This window comes from Bos taurus, chromosome 13 (assembly GCF_002263795.3).
Source record: "Bos taurus isolate L1 Dominette 01449 registration number 42190680 breed Hereford chromosome 13, ARS-UCD2.0, whole genome shotgun sequence".
NCBI classification, from domain to species: Eukaryota; Metazoa; Chordata; class Mammalia; order Artiodactyla; family Bovidae; genus Bos; species Bos taurus.
In genome coordinates this window covers 20,791,703-20,815,979 of record NC_037340.1, presented here as the reverse complement: position 1 = coordinate 20,815,979, position 24,277 = coordinate 20,791,703, and the positions used below count along the sequence as shown (strand labels likewise).

Genomic DNA, 24,277 nt, shown 5'->3' with positions numbered 1-24,277 from the left:
CCTGAAGGAGATCAGCCCTGGGATTTCTTTGGAAGTAATGATGCTAAAGCTGAAACTCCAGTACTTTGGCCACCTCATGCGAAGAGTTGACTCATTGGAAAAGACTCTGATGCTGGGAGGGAGTCGGGGCAGAAGGAGAAGGGGTCGACAGAGATTGAGATGGCTGGATGGCATCACTGACTCGATGCATGTGAGTCTGGGTGAACTCCAGGAGTTGGTGATGGACAGGGAGGCCTGGCGTGCTGCAATTCATGGGGTCGCAAAGATTCAGACACAACTGAGCGACTGAACTGAACTGAACTGATACACTGTACTGTCTATACGTTCTAAATCTTTAATATTATCAAGACATTTGAGCAATATTATGGTAAATTCACATATAATCAATACTTAATAATGGGCAAGGAAGGGAAAAAATTCACAAGTGTTTATTTCTTCTGATCCTGTGCTTTGCCTATTCAGATGCAGATTACTTTTCCTCCTCTCAGTTTGTATCTCTGACTGAGACATTCACTTTCAAGTTAAATAATTTGCCTAGATCCATTTTTTAAAAGTCATAGATTGGTAGATGCCAAGAAATGGATACCATCTTTCAACAGTATATAGCTACTGAAGTGTCCACATGTACTAGGATTGATTTTCTTATTAACCCTGCACATTTGACATGGTATTCATTGTATATGTGTATTTTGACAATGGCAAAACTTGAACAGATTCATCTTATTTGAGGGTATTATGCTTCTTCTCTAAATATTTCCATTTAATGATATTGAAGAATAAAGACAAAATGAAGATGAATTTAAAAAGGGCTGGTAAATGATAGCCCTAGAATCAAATTAAGGTCATGAAAACAAGTATTTTGAATCTAAAATATTAAAGACACTTACCTCTTGTTGGACATGATAGAAGAATGTATGCTGATTCTTCTATCATTTTCTATACAAAAAACTTTTATATTAAGAAACTGCTTTAAACCAGGTTGAAGACTTCTAACTAGGACATTACAATACTACTTGAGATTACACTAGTGCTTTCTTATCTATTTTATGGCTATATTTAATACAAAATTTAGGAATTCACATACCGCAGGAGGATTCATCTGATTGGTCAGGGCAGTCATATCTAAAATCACATTTCTGGATATTTTCAACACACTGACCATCAGACCTGCAAACAAATTCACTGTCTGCACAGTTGTGTGGAGGCAGTGTTACTGGAACTGTAGTTTCTGGTGGAGTTGGAAGGTTCACAGGTAAATGACCTTGAAATAACAGAAAAGTATCATTTTGCAGTTTTTCCATTTCTTTAAAGATTGCACACGATAAACTTTACTAAGTATGCTTCACATTCAACATTATAAGGAATATCTGATATCATTTTCTAATCTGCTGAACTGCTTTACTGTAAGCATATAAATTGGGGTTCATGGTCTTAGTAATGGCAAATAACTCTGGATATCTCTGATTATAAAAATAGTGAAAGTGCAGATGGAAATTATTGAAAACTCTTCAGAGTTCACTGAATAAATGGGAGTCTCAAGAGCAGGGCTTGGATGATCTTCAGGAACCAAAGGAATCCCAGGTGCTGGCATTAGGGACCAGAGTCAAGGTAAGATTAAACCCTCAAGTTCTCTATGTAAAGGAACTTTGTTCTTCCACTTTCACAATGAATCTAACATCTCATGTTTGTTTCAGATATCCCCACATAGTTGGAATTCAAAGGCTGCAAGACAGACCCAAACAAAAGTATTCACCCAGAAGTATTTAAATAAGATAATTTCTGATATTACAGAATTTAGAAGAAATTTATACAAGCTAATTAATTTAGACAGTAAGCTATTCAATAAACATTTATTAATAACATCTCTGTATCATATACATGCTAGTTGCAGAGGACTTAAAGCCAAAGTTGTCACTGCCATAAAATACTGGGTTGGTCCAAAAGTTCATTCAGATTTTACCATAAAATGGAATGGAAAAACCCAAACAAACTTTCTGGCCAACCCAATATTTCTCTGTTCTTTCACCATTACCTCACTGTCTTGATTACTGAAGCTTTATAATAAGTCTTGAAGTCGGCAGTGTCAGTCCTCCAACTTTGTTCTCCTTCAATACTACATTGGATATTCTGGGCCTTTTGCCTCTCAATATACACTTTAGATTTAGTTTTTCTTATTCACAAAATAATCTCCTGGGATTCTGTTTGATTGGGGTTGCATTAAGCCTATAGATCAACTTAGGAAGAACTAACATCCTGAATATAGTAAGAATTCCTCCAATGCATATTTTTGTATCCTTATCTCAAACATTTTCTGTATAAAATATATACTGTTATGTGTCAGAAACTTTTACATAAATAATATTCATACTTTTTTTGAACTTGCATTTTTGACTCAAAACATACTTTTCAGATTTCTCTCTATTGATACATACAGAATCAATTCATTCATTTTAACTGCTTTAGGGTATTCAACTAAATGAATACCCAGATTCAATATTTATTGTATGAATAGTCTGCAGCTGGTATACCTCTTCTCAAGTAGGACAGTAAGAATATAAAGTCCTACAATGGATGTGTTTGTACATTTCTCTCTGTAAACACATGCCAGAGTATTTCCAAGACAAGTCATCTTAAAATGAAATTTCAGAGTTATAGAATATGTAATTAGTCAACTTTAGTTGTTTTCAAAGGTGGTTTACCATTTACACCCAGAACTGTGTGCATTTCTCATATTCTAGCCAACACGTCGTATCATGAATTTTTTTTTTTTTAATGTTTGCCACAGTAACCATTCTGAAATAATTCTGTGATATTCTAACTTGTATTTCCCTAATTACTGAGACTCTTTAGGCCACTCAAGTATTTTACTATAGTTTTTGACTATTCACATTCTCTGCTCTTTCTCTCTATTGAATCCATTGTCTTTATATTAATTCACAAATTTAAATTAATCCTATATTCTCTATACTAATCTCAATCATTTATCTATGTGAAAAATAAGTTCTTGTAATCTATGATTTGTCTTTTCATTTTGTATGGTTGCCCTTCAGAAAAAAAAAATTCTAACTTTAATATATCAATCATTTCCTTTATGGTTTGTGCTTTAAATTTTCACTGAAAAATAATCTTCCCTGTTCTAATATCATAAATATATCTTTGATAATTTTCATGAAGTTTTGATAGCTTTACTTTCCATATTTAGATCTTTACTCCATCTGGCCTCTATTGTTCTCTGTCAGTAATGAGAATCTAAATTCAATTTTTTCCAAACAAATGACCACTTTTGACCTATTAATCTATTGTGCAACTCAAACTTTTCTCACTTATCATTTTATATTTTATTATGAAATATATTGGGCTTTCCTGGTGGCTCAGACAGTAAACAATCCTCCTGCAATGCAGGACCTGCATTCAATCCCTGAGTCGGGAAGATCCCCTGGAAAAGGGAATGTCAACCCACTCCAGTATTCTTGCCTGGAGAATTCTGTGGACAGAGGAGCCTGGCAGGCTACAGGCCATGAGGTTGCAAAGAGTTGGACATGACTGAACAACTAACACTTTCACTTTTTTTTCCCCATGAAATGTAATTATACATATAGAAAAATGAACATAAAATATAGGCTTTTTTTTTTTAAGGATAATGAGAGTCATATGCTTACCTTCAAGTTTATGAAAATAAAATTCACAAACAGATTTGAACCCTCTCGTGTTTCTCTGTTGATTCCAGACCCTCATTGCAATCTTCCCTGGTTCACAGAACACTGAAATTTGTGTTTTTTATTTCTTTGCTTTCATTTGTGTTCATATTTTCTTCATTTGCATATAAACCAAATAAGCTCTTACGGTGTTAACTTACTAGCTCATTACGTGACTAAATAACACTGAAATTCTTAGAATACTGACCATATACATGGAACACCATGTAGGTCCAATTTAAATCAAACACTGTTGAGAATCAAACTTTGGATGAATGGACTCATTCTTTTTATAATCTGCAACTTAATTTTTTTTTAACACTGTATATTCACCCACCCAACCTAATGTATGTTCTCCCAGTTTAGGGGTTGGCTGCTGTATAATAGTTCACTATATGACTATGTAACATATGTTTTCATATGTTTTGTAGCCATTATACGATCAGTGGTTCTTGAGTTGATCCTGTTTGAGGATTTGTTTGTTTGTACATTTCTCCTGATATACCTAGGTATGGAATTGCTTGGTCACAGAGCATGCACATTTAATTATAATAGATAATGCCAAACTGGGGCTTCTCTGGTGGCTCAATCTACCTGCAGTGCAGGAGACACAACTGACTAACACACACAATGCCAAACTGGTTTCAAAAGTAACTCCATCCATGTCTACACTCCCCAAGAATGCGTAAACATTCTGGTCATATCACACATTCGTCATCCACTAGTGTAGCTAAGAATGACCTGTGTGTTTGTCATTTACTTTGCTGTCTATTCCCTTTTGCATCTCAGCCTTGGTTTGGCTCATTCTGTCTTATAACGTTGACATTTACATTGTTCATTTGATACGAGTCTGGTGCAGTAAATTCATTTTTTCATTTGATTGTGGATGTCATACTGAGTGCCTTTTGTCACCCTCATTCTTGAAAGAATTTTGCTTTGCTCTAGACTAACAGTCATTTTTTCTCAGAACTTTGCAAATAATATCCAACTGTCTTCCTAATTCCATTCTTCTGTAATTGTATTTTAATCTCTGGCTATTTTTAACATAATCTTCCTTTTTATTGTTTTTCTAATTCATTTCCATCAGCTCACATCTGGATTTATTCTAATATTTTTGCATGAGGTTGACTAGGCTTTTTAAATCTTCAAATTCTTTGTCTTTTTCTCATTACTCTGTATTCCACCAAAATTAATGAATCTTAAGTGTAGTATCTTTGTATTTGAGAGCACCAAAAGAACAATTGGAGGAAAGTGCTTTCTCCAGCTAAAATTGAAGTATTTTAACAGTCTTCTCCATTTGGGGTATTTAGTATCTCCCTCAAATAAAAGATGACAAAATTTTAAAGTTTTAAATTTAAAATAAGTCAGTTATTTGTCCAGTTTTATTTTCTAGAGACATAATAAAAAATATTAAGTCGCATAGACCACAGGCTTTGGACAAAACTTTTCCCTAGATATATGCTAAATCACTTTACAAAACTACACTAGAACACTAAAACAAGAATATTTCAGATTATAATCACTGAGTCTCAAATTTCTTCATTTACGCCTTGAAGAAATATTTCCAACATTTATAAATTTTTTTCAGAATCTATATATCCTTTCAAAGTACAGATTTTTCCCAAAGCATAATGCTTTCATGAAATTTATTATATTGAGATAAATGTAATGGGCACACCAAACAGCTTAGTATTAGAAGGTAAAAAGCTGCCTGTGATATCCTAAAAGCATACACAATACAACACACACATTTTGCCACTGAAACAAATACCACCCTTTGTAGAAGGAAGGGAGACTTGATCAAGAACAAATAAAGCTGATAAGATGTGTAGGCAGAGGAGAGAGATGTCAGAAATTCCATAACTCGGCCGGTTTGGCAGCAATAGCAAAAGCTACTCGGTGTGGACATGGTAAAAACTGTTGCTAAGCACTCTCCAAAGAGTTAATATCGTTTCTCAATCTTAAGGTATCATCAGATGCAAGAAATGCCCTTGACTTAGTAACAACTTTCCTTGGAAAAATAAAATATGAATACCTTAGATAGTGATGCTCATTCTCGCTCCTTATGCATGTTCAGTCATGTCCGACTCTTTGTGACCCCCTGGACTGTATCCCACAGACTCCTCTTGGAACTTTCCAGGCAAGAATACTGGAGTGGGTTGCCATTTCCAACTCCAGGGAAACTTCCCGACTCAGAGATCGAATCTACATCTCTTGCATCTCCTGCATTGGCAGGCGAATTCTTTACAACTGTGCCCCCTGGGAAGTCCAATGCTCACTCTAGTAATTAGTAATTCTAGTAACTAATCAATGTAATATGCATGCTGAATTCTGAAACTTTCAACTGGTGAAAAGTACCCACTCCTGGGCATATAGCCAGAGAAAAACACGATCTGAAAGGACACATGCACCCCAGTGTTCATTGCAGAACTATTTACGATTTACAGACATTTACAGAGAGACAGATAAAGAAAATATGGTGCATGTATATAATGGAATATTACACAGAATTAAAAAGAATGAAATAATGCTATTTGCAGCAACGTAGATGGACCTAGAGATCGTCAAATGAGTGAAGTCAGAGAAGGAGAAGTATCACATGACATGTCTCATATGTGGAATACAAAAAGAAATGATGCAAAGGACTAACTTACAAAACAGACTCACAGACTTAGGAAATGAACTTTTGGTGGCAGGGGTGGGGGAAAGGATGGGGAGAAGAGATAGGGAATTTGGGATGGATATGTACACACAGCTATATTTAAAATGGATAACCAACAAAAACCTACTGTATAGCACACGGAACTCTGCTCAATGTTATGTGGCAGCCTGATGGGAGGGGAGTTTGAGGAAGAATGGATACATGTATATGTATGGCTGAGTGCCTTTGCTGTCCACCTGCAACTACCAAAACATTGTTAATTTGCTATATTCCAATACAAAATAAAAAGTGCAAATTTAAAAAAAAACAGAAAAGTATATAGGCAATTTTTCTTTCAGTTGGCAAAGAGTATGTTGTGATGCCATGTCATCACAGATCTATTCTTCCAAATAACTCAGGTATCTCACCAATAATGTGTTCTGCTGAAAGAAATGTACTTCTTGCTTTTCTGATTGAAGATGGAAGGCATAATGCAAAACAGATACTTCCTCTGGGATAATATTTTTAAACCTGAATGTCTGGTAACAATTCTTCCAAAATAATCTACTCTGAAGGTCTAATTCAAGGTGAAGGGAAAGCTATTTAACTTTGCCATCATTCCACATCATTATCTACTCTGGGAATAGACGACATCATCACACACTAATGCAAAGAATCATACGATTCAATTGCATGGTTAAGATTGTCTACTTTCCCTAGAAATGTAATTAATCTTGTCTAAACAGCTGTTTCTCTATTTTCCTCCTGAATTAGATTTAAACCGAGAATCTCTGTCATCAAAGTACTGAAACAAAGGCAGTACAATCCATAATTGAGAATGGATTTGAAAATTATTAGAAACAACCTGAAGTTAAAAAATGAGAGAAGAATGACCTAAAAAGAGCAAGTAATAATCGTCTAGGATTAAGTGGAAAGAAACTAAGCTTATGGCATAAAAATTATTCAGGAAAAGTAATAAAGGTTTGCAGTTAAGAAGCTCAATCATTTGAGTCAAGGACATGGCAGAGGTAATGGAAAAAATAGAACAGATGTGAGAAATATTTTGGGGTTGAGAGTTAATAGGATCTGCAAGGGGGCAAGTTTAAGGGGAAAGCCAAAGATGACTACGGTATTTCAATCCTAGGTTGCTAGAAAAAACTGAGTTCATCCAAAAGGAATAAGGGAGATATGGTGGAAAGAGTTTGATTTTTGAGGAAATGGGTAAAAATGAAATGATCTACTTCACTTTAGCCATTTTTAGTATAAAATAAAATTCCAGGTTACAAAACTGTATTTTGGACAGGAGGTCAATAGTTTGTGTTTTTGGTTTTTTTTAGTTTTTATTTGTTTTGTTTCGTTAATCAAGAGGGGGAACATGCCATAGATAATGTTTATACTGAAAGCAAATCAATGTAAGTGATCCTACATACACTGATCCCATCTCAGCTAATGTGATGTCATGACAAAACACTGACTGATAATCATCAAAAGCAATATTTTTATTAAAAGCCTAATTTTTATTTTCATTTTCATCTTATAGTAAGATTACATCAACTTCCTTTATGAGACATATGGCTTCATCAGATTCTGCAGTTTCAACCTAAAGTTTCTTTTGTTATGAAGCCAACATGAAAACCACACAGTTCAGACAGTCTTTAAAATTCCATATTTTTATTCCAAAATGTAAACCAGAAAATTGGGACTAATGGTGTGTAACTGATATTTCACATCTCTGCCCTTGTTTCTGGCAGCTCTTTCCTCTCCACCTTGGAAACATCAGCCACAGAACACATGCAGCAGTATAATTAAAGCAGCAACAGTATCCACAATGCCTTGGTTCTCTTTCTGAATTATTTATTCCCTTCCACCACTGGGGTTACAGCCATTCTCCCTAAGCTAAGAATGGGACGTGATTTGGGTACTGAAATCACAACCTCAGGTGAAAATCTCATTACAGCTTTCAACTGTGTATTCTCATCCCAGTCATCTACGTTCTTTAAGTTTGGTTTTTCAGATCCCTCAAATGGAAATCGCTTTTTCTTCCTTGGGAGGTGAATGCATTTGATGAGCAATATAATGATAGTGGTAAGCATTCTGATCCACAGAAGAAGACTGCACTCTGACATTTGATAGCTACGCAGCCTTAGACTGGCTATCTCCTTCTCAATGTGCTCCACAAAATTGGGATAACAAACACATCCAACCTATTTATCATTCAAGGTCTCTTCAACCTGTGATGGACCAAGCACTATTCCAGATTTTTAAAAGGTTACAGGATTATATGAGATGATATGGAGAGTGATAACAATATTTAAGGAAGTGTGTTTTTTAATATTTACTTATTCGTTTATGGCACTGGTGGGTCTTAGTTGCGGCACACAGGATCTTCGCTGAGGCCCAGGGACTTCTCTCTAGCTGTGGCACGAGGGCTCTAGAGCACACAGACTCGGAGCTGTTGCAGTGCATGGCCTTAGTTGTACTGCAGCATGTGGGATCCCAGTTCCCCTACTAGGGATCAACCTGCATGCCCTGCACTGGAAGGCAGATACCCAACCACTGGACCAACATGAAATACGACCATGTATCAGCTCCCTTTCTTTTAAGGACTTTCTGTATTTTCTGTCCTTGCCAAGCTCCCCAACTGTAGTGAATACTGCTGTGCCCCATTGTTAGGCTTGATCACTTAACTCGCTCTGACCAGTGGAAGCTAGTAGACACGAGGCCCTAATAAAAGCTTTAAGTGTGCTTTCTTTTTCTAACCCTCTGACTTAAAAACAGAATGTGTCAGACAAGGATTTGGTCCATCAGCTTGGGTCCCAGATAGATAGGACATACAGAACAGATATATAGTTTGGAACTACATGGAATTATGGGGCTTCCCTGGTAGCTCAATGATAAAGAATCTGCCCACCAATGCAGGAAGATGCAGGTTTGATCCTCAGGTCAGGAAGATCCCCTGGAGTAGGAAATGACGACCCACTCCAGTGTTCTTGCCCAGGAAATCCCAAGGACAGAGGAGCCTGGTGGGCTACAGTCCATGGGGTCACAAAAGAGTCAGACCAACTCAGTGACTAAAACAATTAAAACAACATAGAATTATACGGAGATATGAACAAGAAGAGTGTATGTTTGCTGTTATTTTTCTATGCCAACTGACACACTTGAGAGCAAGAAATAAATGCTACTGGTTATAAGCCACTGAGATCTGGCTTTCAACAGAGGCTGACATATAGTATCTTACATACCTAATTAATATTTTAGCAATAGTAATAATAAACTAAAATACATAAGCACTTAAAAAAATAGACATCTCTCCACCTATCCACCCATCTATCCAATAGATGCTTATTAAGTACTACTATGCACCAGTTACCGTTTATACTACAAGGTACAGCAGTGGTCAAATAAAATCCCTGCTCTCATGCAACATTATTATGGGAGAAAATCAAATTTGACTATAAGGTGATGATAGGTGTTGTGGAGAAAAACAGGAGATGGAAAATGTCAGGTAAAGAGATAAGAAGAGATGTGTGTATGTTTGAGAGAGAGGCGGGGTATAAGTTGAGAGAAGGTTTTCCTAGAGAAGAAATTCTCTAGCAGTGATCAGAAAGAAGGAGGTGAAATGGATATCTGGAGGAAGCACATTCCAGGAGGAGGGGTAAGCAGGTATAAAAGGCCTGAGGCATAAGGGAGTTGCAGTAATCAAGGACCACTTAAGAGGTCTTATCATTGAGGGACGTCAATTAGAAGCACATTGGTCAGGACTTCCCTGGTGGTTCAGTGGTTAAGAAATCACCTGCCAATGCAGGTGACATAGGATTGATTCCCAGTCCTGGAGGATCCTACACGCTGTGGGGCAACTAAGTCCATGAGTCACAACTAATGCAGCCAACGCACCTAGAGCCCGTGCTCCACAACAGGAAGCCACTGCAGTGAGAAGCCTGCATACCTCAACTAGAGAGTCGCCGCTATTCACTGCAACTAGAGAAAGTCCATGTGCAGCAATGAAGAGCCAGCACAGACAAAAATTAAACAAATAAATTTTTAAAAAGAAGGTGCTTTCAAAAAAAAGCACAGTGGTAGAAGGTAAAGACAGAGCCATATATGACAGTGCCAGTCATTTACTCCTTGGATGTTATTGTAAGAAGTTTGGCTTTTGTTCTGAATGAGATGGATGTCATAGCAAGGCTCAGGTTAGGGTGACATGAGCTTATGTAAGTTTGAAAAGGATCATTCTGGCTGCTGTTATGAGAAGAGATTATATGGTTCAAGGGTAGAAGCAGAGAGATCATTTAAAAAGCAATCACAAAAATCTATACAGAGACACTGGTGATTTGGACCAAGAGGAGAGACGCAAGGAAAATGAGAAGTGGAGTATGGATACACGTGTAGCTAGTGGTTGATCTAATTTGTTGATGAAGTATAAGCAACTAGAGATAAATTGTCATTCACTGACACAAGAAGGGAGGCAAAAATTATAGGATTGAGGAGACAATGGGTCATCAAAATTTTACTTTTACACATTGAGGGATAAAAGTAAACTTGTTGAATTCTGATTTTATCTTTGCTGGCCTTCCAGAAAGGGGTTTGACTCTGCAGAGTTCCATGGAAACTGCTACACTGAGGATGATAATTAACCCTGCCAGAATCATGAGCCGGAAAATTGGAGCTGGGGCATGTAGCTACAGCAGAAAGCACTGGAATCCAGCCCTCTGATTATGTCTGGGGAGGGGTAGATACTCTGATGGACCATTGCATGTAAAGTTTTCAGCATATGAAAAGGCTCTCCTTGGATTACTGCAATTGATTTTTAAACTACCAAACCTCTGATCACTCTGAGGAGGAGACGGTGCTTCTTCTTGTCATGCAATTAAAAAGTCTACAGTCTCAATCCCAAAATCACCTTCCAAGAGCTTGATATCTACCCCACTAGATCACTATGCACTGCTGGAATCAGTTTCCCTTGGGGCGTGTTTGTTTTAGGTTATTTCCCTAGTTATCTTTGAGATGCTCATTACATCTAAGTTTGGATACTGAATAGGTTGTTAGTATCCAAGTCTGGAGTCCAGCCTTCTTGGGCTTCCCTGGCAGCTCAGTTGGTAAATAATCCGCCTGCAATGTGGGAGACCTGGGTTAGATCTCTGGGTTGGGAAGATCCCCTGGAGAAGGGAAGAGTTACTCACTCCAGTATTCTGGCCTGGAGAATTCCATGGACTGTATAGTCCATGGCGTCTCTAAGAGTCAGACATGACTAAGTGGCTTTCACTTTCTTTCTGGAGTTCGGGGTGGTGGGGGCGAAGTTTGAGGATGGAGATATAAATCTGGAATAAATATATTAGTTTTTTAATGGAAAGAAGTCTATAACTTGGAAAGGAAATGGCTGGCAGCAATCCTCAGGAATGTTTAAAGTGCAGCCTGAGAGTAAGACATCACTGAAGGTAACTGAATGGTTACTAAAGTCTCCAAAACAATGTAATTACAAAGCAATCAGTTCAGTTATTATAATTGCTCCCCCCCCACCCAATATGATAGAATTACTGTTTAACCTCGGACACATTTTCCTAATACTTTGAATGGGATGGGATGTATACACAACTGATTCAAACCTCTTTACTATGTTTGCAAAGAGTTTGAAGAATTACAAAGATTTGCAACCTTTTCCAGGGTTAATATATTAAGAGAATAGAGAGAAGTGCAAATACTTTTGGAATATTTCTGGAAATGAAATATTGATTTCCTTGGAAGTTCTATTCAAGTAAACAGGCTTGAAAGCACTCGTACATTGAAATATCCTTCCTTACCAGGGTAGAGAGTGCAGTCCATGAATGACAAATCATCAATTGCAATGTCTCCAGTAAAGCCATCTCCCACTGAAGCCTCCACTGAAATCTAAGGACAATATAAGAAACTTGTTGATATTGTGAAGGAAATTCATTTATGGATACACATGGTTGAAAAAGAATTCAGAATTTACCTAAAGACAATCTCCTCTTCTGAACCATTAAAATCATACTTTGTAAAACTCTCCATAAGCAGGCATCTTGTCTCTCTACCAAATACTTCCAGTCATAGGAAGCGCCACACCTTACTGGGCCCATTATATCCACGAAGCCCACTTTCACCCTGCTTCTGGTCAAAGTTTTGATTTTTTGAGATTTCAGTGTATCAGACTGATATCTACTTCTTTATAACTTTCCATCATTAATTCTAGACTTGTCTTGCTTTCCTCCGAGCCTTTAAGGCAAATTACTGAACCTCTGCCCAGCGTTGCCCTAGTAGCTCATCTGTTTCCAAGGTTAAATCTCTTCATCCTTCAAGAAACCCAATTTGTTGCCAGAGGTACTTGCTAGACTGCACATTGTGAAGAGCTTTAAAATTTTTCTCACATCGACCTTATTCTGTAACACTTTATGAAACCGGCTAATCGTTATTAGATCTCCTTCAGAACCACATTAATCACAGTGAACTCAGATGACATCGGTGCTGTTATACGAGCTGCAATTCCACCGCAACTCCAGTAAAATATGAAATACTGACAAACCACGATAGTATATGGCAGATTGTAATTAGGGCTGAGCTTTACTATAGCAGAATTAATCATGATGAATTATTTTAATACTCATGCAAATATGTTGCACACTTACTAGGAATTCTGCTATATAATGAAGAACAGTAAGCAAACTCAAAAAAGCACATTCCCTTTTTCTACTAGTATAGGAATATATGTTTCTGTTTCATTTTTCCTCACAAATGCTATATATGGAAATTGAAATTTTATTTCATTCTTCAAATTCTATCCTCCATTAAAAGTTGTTTCATACATTATTCATGCCCTAAAGAAGATAATTAAAAAGGTCAAATTACTGACTGTAAGCCTCTTGACATCTTCCACCAGCTTTCTAGATTTTCTCCAGAATTACTAGAATTTTCTCCCTGATATGTCACTAAGGAAATTAATCAATTTGGAAAAGGTTTATGCATTCAACTAATGGGCAAATATAGTCCACCTAACACTGCCTGAATAACAGGAAGTCGCCTGCTGTTTCTAAATGGATCACTGCAAATATAAAATGCACCCTTCTTTTCACCACCAGCACGATTAAAAGAAAACATTACAGGGGGAGAAAAGAGGAACACAATTGTATTCTAATAAACAAACAAAAAGCCAGCAGTCAGAATTTGACAGAACACACTGTAATAAAATCTCTCTTATTTTATAGAAAATAAAAAGAGCAGTTGGGTGAACAGTAAGAAAAAAGGTGTAAGGACTGATTAATAACTATACATTAATTAATTACTAATACATTCATTGGATCAATATTATTGCAATACAACAGAGGACATGGTAACAAGAGGCTCAGAAGATGTAAGTAAAAGGAAAAATTAGGATAAATAAAAATAAGCATTACTAACTTGGCTACACTGCTCATGCTTATCTTGCTTTATTCGTGAGAAGGAATAGAAAATTGATATAATAGAATCTCAAGTCTATGATAAGCACAACTGTACATATAAATATCTATAAGCTAACTATATCACACATAGCTCCATTCAAGTGGGTGGGTGGGCTCAAGTGTCCCAAAGCATTCCTTTTGTTGTCTTTATATAGTCACAAATTCAAGAATTGGCCATTTGAGAAAGTCACAAACTCTCTCATTTACAGTCCACACCAGGTAAGCAGCATTTGTGAGTGGATGCTGTCTATACAAGGAGTATTTGCATTAGGGTTACTTCACATTACACAATAAGCATTTTGATATTGTTTCTACTAGCACTGTCAGTGGGAAGACACAGATATAATCCATGGCAGAGGACAGTTGGGTCTTGCTCTAAGACAAAAATTAACCATAATTTTTACCGAAATATCTTCAATTTCCTAACCTCTAAATGGTAGCATCCTTGAGAAAGAATGAACAAAAATTTCAAGCTGAGATACTAAAAAAGTCAATTTGCATATATAACTGCAGTCTCAGCCTCTTTTGAATATTTAATTAAGGCAGACATTTAAAAAGCTTACTTGATAATCATATCTTGAGAAAAAGTCATGAATGTTAAAGTTCAATTCTACTTCTGTCCTGTATTTATTTCAGTCTTGCAAAAAGCTTTGCAAATTATCCTTAGAAACTAGTCACAAGAAAGAGCAAACCCAAGTGTCTCTATTCTGGAAAATTCACTTTCTCTCTTGGTGTTTTTCCCAGAATAAATGGAAGGCTGTTAAAACACTAATGTTATTGTATGCAAGGCAGTATTGCCACTCTGGACATTAGGGAAGCCAAATTTTCCTCCTAAGTTTCATTAGCACCTTACTGAATGACTTAAAAAGCAACTGAAAATTCCAGTTCGATCTGAATGACCTGCATTATCTGCAGAGGCCAATTCTACTTACATGAGAACTACTACTGGCTTGAAAATTTTATAAAGTAATCCAGCCCTTTTTAGTTGTTCTTTTCATGGGCTGTTGCATGCTCCAAATAAAGATGGAGTGGCCTTGTCAGCTATATTGGAAATTTTAGCTCTAATGTAGCCAAAAACTCTTATATTAATAAGCCTCTAGAGACTTGTCTGAATAGATTCTTTTCCATATTGAGGAAACCAAGTTATTCACCAAAGTGTTTACATGATATAAAACTAATCATTCATATGTAAGACAGAATTTAATATTTTTTACCAAAATACCTTCAATTTCCTAACATATGCATATTAATTCATAAATGATTTATATACATGTATATATATTATGTATGTACATATATATACATGTACATATGTACATATACACATACACATACTCTATTAACTCAAAGGAAAAATGGAATGGAGTCAGCCTGCCACTTAGTTTAACCACCCTGCATTGGGAAAAAAATTACAAAATTCCAGGATAATATATATCCATTTTTAATATAACTCATCTTCAGAAAGATTTGAAATTCTTGCTTAAAATTTATAAAAAGCACAAATCCTGTGTGGAGCAACTAGAATTCCAATGCATTGATGATAGGAATTCAAAATGATACAGTCACTATGAAAAATAGTTTGGCAGAAATAAACCCGTGCACTTAATGATAAATTAATGAGTGACAAAGGAGGTAAGAATATACAATGGAGAAAAGATAGTCTCTTTATAAGTGTTTCTGGGAAAATTGACAGCTACATGTTAAAGAATGAAATCATAACATTCTCTAACACTATATACAAAAATAAACTCAAAATGGATTAAAGACCTGAGATCAGAAACCATAATAGTCCTAGAGGAAAGCATAGGCAGAACACTCTGCGACAAAAATCACAGCAATATTTTTTTTGAAATCTGTCTTCTAAAACAAAAATAGAATAAAAAGATAAACACATTGGGCCTAGTTAAACTGAAAAGCTTTTGCACAGCAAAGGAAACCATCAGCAAAATGAAAAGAAAACCTTTTGAATGGGAGAAGATTTTTGCAAATGATGTGACCTACAGGGAGTTAATATCCAACATATATAAACAGCTTCTACAACTTAACATCAGGAAAACAAACCACCTAATTTAAAAAAAATGGGCAGAAGAGCTGAATTTTCCTAAGAGGAAATGCAGATGCCCAACACGCATAAGCAGAGATGCTCCACATCACTAAGCTTCAGGAGAATGCAAATTAGAACCATGATGAGATACCACCTCACACTCATCAGAACGGCTATCATCAAAAAGAACACAAGTAACAAATGTTGACTAGGATGTGGTGGAAAGGGAACCCTCCTGCACTGCTGCATGTGTACATGTGCTCAGTCATGTCCAAATCTTTGCAACCCCGTATACTGCAGCCCACCAGGTTCCTCTGTCCATGGGATTTTCCAGGTAAGAGTAGCGGAATGGGTTTCCATTTCCTTCTCCAGGGGTTCTTCCCAACCCAGGGACAGAACCCAAGTTTCCTGCATTGGCATGTGGATTCTTAACCACTGAGCCACCTGGGAAGCCCTCCTACACTGTTGGTGGGAATGTAAATTGGCACAGCCACTATGGAGTTTTCTCAAAACACTAAAACTACCATATGACTCAGTTTATATATCTAAAAAAAAAAAATACCGTATTTCTTCTTGTCAGGCTTCACAATATATGGATTGGTAAGAATTTGGTTTTTCTGGGCAAATCTACTTTGGCATTGTGCCAACTGTTCCCCTGGTTACCAAGAAGGAAAAAAAGTCTTCCCTGTCCTGGCGTTTCTCATCATCAATGACAGAAGAGACTAAATGGTGATGGTTCAGTCCTTGTGAACTTAGTTTAACCCCAACAGTGCTTTCAAGTAGAAAAGTGAAAGTGGCTCAGTTATGCCCAACTCTTTGCAACACCACGGACTATACAGTCCATGGAATTCTCCAGGCTGGAATACTGGATTGGTTAGCCTTTCCCTTCTCCAGGCGATCTTCCTAACCCAGGGATCGAACCCAGGTCTCCCACACTGCAGGTGGATCCTTCACCAGCTGAGCCACAAGGGAAGCCCAAGAATACACATATTGGAGTGGGTAGCCTATCCCCTCTGCAGCAGATCTTCCCAACCCAGGAATGGAACAGGGGTCTTCTGCATTGCAGGCAGACTCTTTACCAACTGAGCTATAAGGGAAGCCTGTGTCAAGTAGAATAGGTTGCCAAATACTTCTTAAAAAAATTTTTTTTTCTTGATGTGGACCATTTAAAAAGTCTTGTTTGAATACATTATTGCTTCTGTTTTATATTTTGGCTTTTCAAGGTCTCAGCTTCACAATCGGGGATCACACCTGCACTCCCTGCATTGGAAGGCTAAGAAGTCTTAACCATTGTACCACCAGGGAAGTCCCAGCAAATACTTCTAAGACAGGATGTTTCTCAAGAAGATACTGCCTGCAGTTGCTGCAGTCCCCATTACTCCCTATCAAACGTTAACTCTAAGGCTGAAAGTCAGTTGCCATTAATTATTTTACACCCGAACCAATTCTCTTAATTCACATCCCTTGCCTGGTTTCCATGGGCACTTGGGTTTGCAATTCCTTGTGCATGCTGGTTAGGTTAGAAACCATGAAGGGTCTGAGACTTGATCCTACTTTCAAGCTAACAAGTTAGGCTGTCACTGTTTCATATACATACACTGAGAGAAGATACAAGAGATTGACTTAGAGAGATGGCAAAAAACATCAGCCAGAGAAATGTCTTCCATTGCTTTCCCACTTCCTGCAGGGGAAACATATGTGCCAGTCTTTTTTCTGCCTGAGTGGTGGGCTGCATCATAGAAGAAGAACCCCAACATTAGGAGATTCCAGCTGTTAGAAGCTACTGGCACAACTGAAGGACAAGGAGGAGGAGGAGGTGGTGACACAGGAGGGAAGGAAGGGGATGGGCTCTAGGTAGGTTAAGTAACTGTGGAACACAAGCAAATGTCTCAGGGTAAACTCTATGCAATAGATTATTTGCTCAGAAGCTGAGCAACACAGGACATACAAAATGCACGGAGCAGCCTAGGTGGGAGGGGAGTTTGGGAGAGAATGGATACATGCATATATATGGCTGAGTCACTGTGCCGTGCACCTGAAACCATCACAACATTATTAATCGGCTATACCACATATAAAATTAAAAAACATTTTTTTAAATGCATGGAGAACTGTCTCCCAATGGGGAAGTTGGACAGTATACTTAATTTGTGGAAGTATGATAATCCCTTCATGTATGTAAAAACTGAAATATTTATCTAAATTCAGCCTCCTTTCCTCTTATACCTCATTTTATACTCTTCTGAACTGAATGAGAGTAACTTGTTAGAGTCTCTCAGAGATGGTTATCCACCTGCTGTTGGCCCAGCTCCTTTTCTACCCACAAAAATCTTTTCCCATGAAAGCTGCTGCTATATTAACAGTAGAGATTTTTTAAAATTCAAGAAGCAAAGAATGGGGTTGAAGAAATAAGGTCACTGAAAACTTCACACAAGCTTCCTTATTCAGATAAAAATTTTTTTCTATTATTCTTCTTGAATGAAAAAGACAGAAACCTAAAATAAAAAAAACTCTGTGTATTCAGGTCACATTATTTGGATTTGCTTTCCACGGTTTTTAAAGGATTGGCAAGCCACAAAGCTTATTTCTGATACTCTTCTCTCTATACCATTTTAGATGTACAGGAAGAGTCAAAATTTGGGCAAGTTTTTTTCCTCCCTGCCAATTCTTAACAGTGCCTTTCTGGAACTTGCCTAACTAGATTTTAAAAGGGATAAATGTTGATCAATTTGAAATTAATTTGCTGCTTGAAACTGGACACATTCACATGCTATATTAGAGCATCCTCCAGGGACTCATCTAGACCATAACCCATTACACATCTCATCAATTATGTGAATGAAGACAAATAGTTCTCAATTTCTCTAGTTCTAAGAATTTATACAGAACCAATTTGATTGGTGGTTACAAAGAAGCATTTAATTGAAAAAAGCCTGGTCAGTATCAGAGAAAAGTGATGCAGGTTTGGAATTATTGACTTAAAAGTTCAGAAAACTGTGGTTTTATTAAAATGATTCAATAAGATATAATAGAATTTTAACAGAATGCGATGTAATACTGTCTGAGTGACTGGTTCACATGTGCCAAAATCATTTAAGAAGCATAGTGTTGAAATTCTTAAAGGTTATCTTTTTTTCAATTAAAACTCATTTTTTATCCTCCATACTATTAAAAATAATATTTAAAGGTAAAGGAGTAGAACCACAGTTTATTATTTTGAAATCACATGCCCTCTCAATCTCCTTGTGAAAGGATAAAGCTCCAAAGCTACCCCCTACCTCCATGTGGATACTTCTTAAAACTGATGTAGACAGAAAGTGAGAAAAATCGGGTCACGCATTTAAACTCCAACAATAACACACATCTGTCCTTTGCCCTGCTTCCGCATCTCATAATATCCAGCCCATGATGACTGTGAATTAAAAAATCCCATTTCAAGTCTCAGTTTTAGATTATTACTTCCTCAGAGAAGCCTTCCTTGATCACTCAAGTTGAAGCTATTTTCCTTTAACAACGTCTCATTTTAATTATTTTGTTACCTAATTTGTAAGTATATTGTTTTGCGTGCATTTCAATGTCTGTCTCTTCTTGGAGACTTTAAGGACAAGTGACATGAGGCTTGCTGAGGGACACACAAAGCTGTATGCACCCAGCACCTGCACCCTGATAAGCATGCGGTGAGAGTTGACTATTACAGGGAAAAACCAAACTAATTTCAACTAAAACTATACATGTTACTCTTGATGCCTTACTTCATTGCCCACATTTCCTTTCCTTTTTTAAAAAAAAAAAACTTATTTGGTTGTGCCCGCTCTAAGGTGTGGCATATACAATCTAGTTCCTTGACTAGGGATCCAACCTGGGTCCCCCTGCTTTGGAAGCATGGAGTCTTAGCCACTGAACTACCAGGAAAATCCCAAGCTGGTGTTTTCTAAATGCAACTTAAGAGAAAAAATAGGCCTCCTGATGCCATTTACGCAATAAACTTGAATGAACAGTCACACTTACATCTCCAGGTATTATTAAAATAAATTCAGATATTAAATAATGATAACACCTAATTTAGACATCATTTAATCCACTATCTCCTAAACTTGTCTCACCATCAGAATCACCAAAGGTTTCTATTAAAAGTGCAGATTCATAGGACTCTCCTCTGGGGCTTCTGATACAGTGCATGAGAGAACTTGTATTTTTTTTTAATGCTCCAGATGTTTTGATAATTAAGAAAATTTGGGAACTACTAATCCAATCCAAATTCTGTGTTTCAAAGAATAAAGTGGATTCCCAAAGAAATAAAGTTCTTTATAAGATAACTGAGACACCTCACCACACACACATACAAATGCCTCAGAGATGAAAAGTATTCTGCCCAATAACGGAGATAAGACATAGTAAATGAATGCCACTTGAACCAGTTTCTGTCCACACAGTGCTACCAGGAGAATGTAAATTATGCACAGACTTATTTTGTTGCTCAAAAGGAAACTTTTTCCTGAACTCTGGAGGATCTCTAGCTGTATTTTGTAGCTTCCTGTATGTCAACTAAAGCCTTGAAGGAAAAATTATTTTTAATTTTGATATATAAACACCCTATAAATTTCTACTTCCTAAGAATCCATTCTATTTTCTCTAGTTCTCTACCATCACCTATTCTATACCTAAAATTACCACTGCATCTCATAGTCAGCTCTCAGTATTCAAGCTTAAGTGCATTAGGGTGAGCCTCCTTAAATGGCAAAATTTCAATACTGAAACAAAATTAAAACTAGTACAATATGGAAGCCACTTAGTGTAGGGTTCACTTACACCTGCTTTTCATCCCCAAGATTTAAGTCTGTATTGAATTTGTTATAATATTGCTTCTGTTTTGTGTTTTGGTTTTTTGGCCACAAGGTATGTGGGATCTTAGCTACCTGACCAGGGATTGAACTTACACCCCTTGCATTGGAAGGCAATGTCTGAACCACTGGAGCGCTAGGGAAGTCGCCATCCTCAGGATTTTTTAATGTATTTCTTTCTTCTACTTTTTTATTGGAATATAATTGCTTTACAATGTTAGTTTCTGCTGAACAATGAAATGAATCAGCAATATACATACATAGCAAGTTTACTGATAGAAATCAACAGTCACTCGAATGTACTGAAAAGTCAGCTAAATTGGATGAGATTTAACTCATTGCTCTGTCTGGATCATCCCAGTTCATGGAGCCTCTGCGGCAGGTACAGACAGGCGGCCACTAATCAGGGACAGTTGTCCTTGCTCTTAACTCACACCCAAGGCCACAAGTTTTCATATTTGTTAAAAAGACCAAGATACAGAATGACGAGTTTACATTTTTTTTTTTTTCTGGTGGGTAGATGAGCTTTTTAATAACTGCCAAAGGAAGTCTAAACTCTACATATATACAGCTTGCTTTCTGAGTTGCATATTCACATCTGCTGGTTCTATAGAAAATGCAAGTAAGCAATGGCCTCAAAAAAGTCATTAGCTCTAGAGCTTTCTTCATTTTGAATCCCGTGGAAACGAAAGCTTCACCTATCACTAATCTCTTAAAAATTAATTTCACATGAAATTGTCTAAGTAAGCAAGGGAAGGTAAGGCACCTGAGAAAGCAATCAGTGGAGGAATAAAAGTAGAAAATCTTATGTACTGACAGCATGATGTCACGTGGTAATAAAAAAAAAAATACCACCTAAAGTCTTAAATCCTGCATTAAAGGATCATTTTTAAAAACTAGACTGTTTTGGACACATTTTAGATAGGAGAATGGAAAGTCATACATACAGATTATTAAAGTGTTTCCTTCAGTGTAATTTTAGTATAGGACATTCACTTTCATATAATTCTTAAGAGTCAGAGATTTAAAAGGCAAGTTGCTCTGTCAAACCCTCAGTTTCATGCTCTTTGCATCTCCTCCATCCGTGTGTTAGCGACCTCTTTTCAACCTATTCTGTCAATCCTTCTGAAAATATATATTTTGTTTTCACCTCATCAGAAAACCATTACTCCACATCCTACCTGTCTGAGCAAGCAGAAGACTGGTTGTGGCCCAAGCTTGTTTTTACTATATATTTCTAAACTAAGATGATTGGGAAGAATTGATACAATTCCCAATATACTTTTCAGTTAACAATCAGTGTGATCTGACTCCAGGGTAAGACAAAAAAGGCCTGAAAGCACGGTCTAACTATGCCTTTCTAACAGACCTAAATAAATCATAAAGCAGAAATACTCAAAAGTTACATTCAAATTGGTAATGTGGCAACATAAGAAAAACAAAGAATCATACCTAAGGATGACATACAACATACCAGTCCATTCTGAAGGAGATCAGCCCTGGGATTTCTTTGGAAGGAATGATGCTAAAGCTGAAACTCCAGTACTTTGGCCACCTTAGGCAGAGTTGACTCATTGGAAAAGACTCTGATGCTGGGAGGTATTGGGGGCAGGAGGAGAAGGGGACGACAAAGGATGAGATGGCTGGATGGCATCACTGACTCGATGGACGTGAGTCTGAGTGAACTCCGGGAGTTGATGATGGACAGGGAGGCCTGGTGTGCCATGATTCATGGGGTCGCAGAGTCGGACACGACTGAGCAACTGAACTGAACTGAACCGAAGGATGAACAGCAATTCTACTTCTATTATAATATTAAAGTGTATAATGATCTTGTGAACTCCATAGTGGCTTTCTGCAAAGATCAGGACTCAACAAAGTCATAACTTAGGTGTTTTTTTTCCCCCCTTTTAATTGGAGGCTTTATTTTTTAAATGTTTGTTTTCTCAACTGGAACACCCCATTTGTTGTTGTTTAGTCACTCAGTCATCTCTGACTCTTTGTGACCCCATGGACTCCTCTCTCTATGGGATTTCCCAGGCAAGAATACTAGAGTGGGTTGCCATTTCCTTCTCCAGGGGATCTTCCTGACCCAGGAATAGAACCCATGTCTTCTGCATTGGCAAGCAGGTTCTTAACTGCTGAGGCACCAAGGAAACCCAACAACAAAAGTTGTTTTCATTCTACCATGACTCCCTTGAGTAGTCCAGAGACCAACACTGTGGTTCATGACATCTAAAATATTTATCACCTTGCTCTTAACAAGAAAAGTCTGCAAATGGCTGATACAGATTAAAAATATTTTGCCTGTCAGAATCAATAACAATTAAAACGTCCTTTTATAATCTTTCATTTTTTAAACTATGTACTTATTTAAATTAAAAAATGTAAAAATATCTCAACAAATCACTTAATACTAAATAATTTAGACTGAACTGTTTTAAAGCTGCCTTTTTTAGAAACTTAGAAACTTACTTCCTTTCTATCAAAGTAAAGTTTAAGAATCTGTGCTCAATTTAGTTCCAAACCTGGAAAAAAAAAATCTGTTAGGAATATTTGTAGATCCTTTCAATTTTAAAAGCCTTTGATAAACTTTTGAAATATAAAATGTATTTCATGTACTCTATTCTTACATATAACCTGGGGTGAGTCTTACTCTTAGGTGAAGCATACAAAAAGGAAAGGTAAAAGTTTGTGAAAAGATTTTGAAGTATTTGGGAAAATTACAGTGAAATCCATAAAGCCAAATTTTCTATATAGCAATCTTCCATTTTATATGTGTTTGGCGGTTTTAGAGGTAGGAGTATAGATTTTGGAGATATAAATAGAATATCAAACTATCTTCCCTAATATTGAAAGTAAATATTTTGAGAATTTAGGAAGGAAGGAAGGAGGAGGAGCAGAGTGACATACAAAAGGAAGGAAGGCAGCTTAAAAGGATGACTTAGCAGCTTGGCTGTCTCTGTGATGGAACCTCATGGGCCTTCTGAGGAGCTGAATGAAATGGTCTAAGAAACATCCAATCCATTAGGGTAGAAGGAAGGGCTTCATCCCATACTGGTCATGAAGTGGGTCCCAGGGCATGAACTTTCCCACACTCCTGGGCAGCAGCTGTACGAACATCCCACCTCCTAAACAACAGAAGCCATGAGCTGTGGGCCAGTGCAGGCCCACAGGACCTGGACCTGTAATAGGACCCAGGTTCGGGTCCTATTACACCCGAACAGAGTGGTTCAAGCCCTAGTGGAAGTTTATGAAGAACTGGCTGTTACAGCAGAAGGTAAAATAAAATATGTGCCCGAAAGATTGAGAACTGGTGCCCAGGTATCCAAAACAGGGTCCCATTCACCTTAAGTGGGAACTAAGAAACATTTTCCTTCGCCTTATAAGAAATGCAGACCTGTACCTTTTAAGAACATCTAGGTTAATTAATGGAGAAGGCAATGGCACCCCACTCCAGTACTCTTGCCTGGAAAATCCCATGGATGGAGGAGCCTGGTAGGCTGCAGTCCATGGGGTCGCAAAGAGTCGGACACGACTGAGCAACCTCACTTTCACTTTTCACTTTCATGCATTGGAGAAGGAAATGGCAACCCACTCCA

General features: G+C 37.2%; 1 protein-coding gene across 3 annotated transcripts in view; it reads right to left on the bottom strand.

The window, feature by feature from the left end:
* Positions 1-24,277, bottom strand: part of MALRD1 (MAM and LDL receptor class A domain containing 1) — a 554,066-nt gene that overhangs the window by 386,255 nt on the left and 143,534 nt on the right. For all 3 annotated transcript variants that reach the window (XM_015474019.3, XM_015474018.3, XM_010811194.3), the window contains exons 20-21: positions 12,138-12,225; positions 1,085-1,261 (exon numbers count right to left, since the gene is read on the bottom strand). In XM_015474019.3, coding sequence (XP_015329505.1) covers positions 1,085-1,261; positions 12,138-12,225 — 265 coding nt within the window. The remainder of the gene's footprint in view (positions 1-1,084; positions 1,262-12,137; positions 12,226-24,277) is intronic.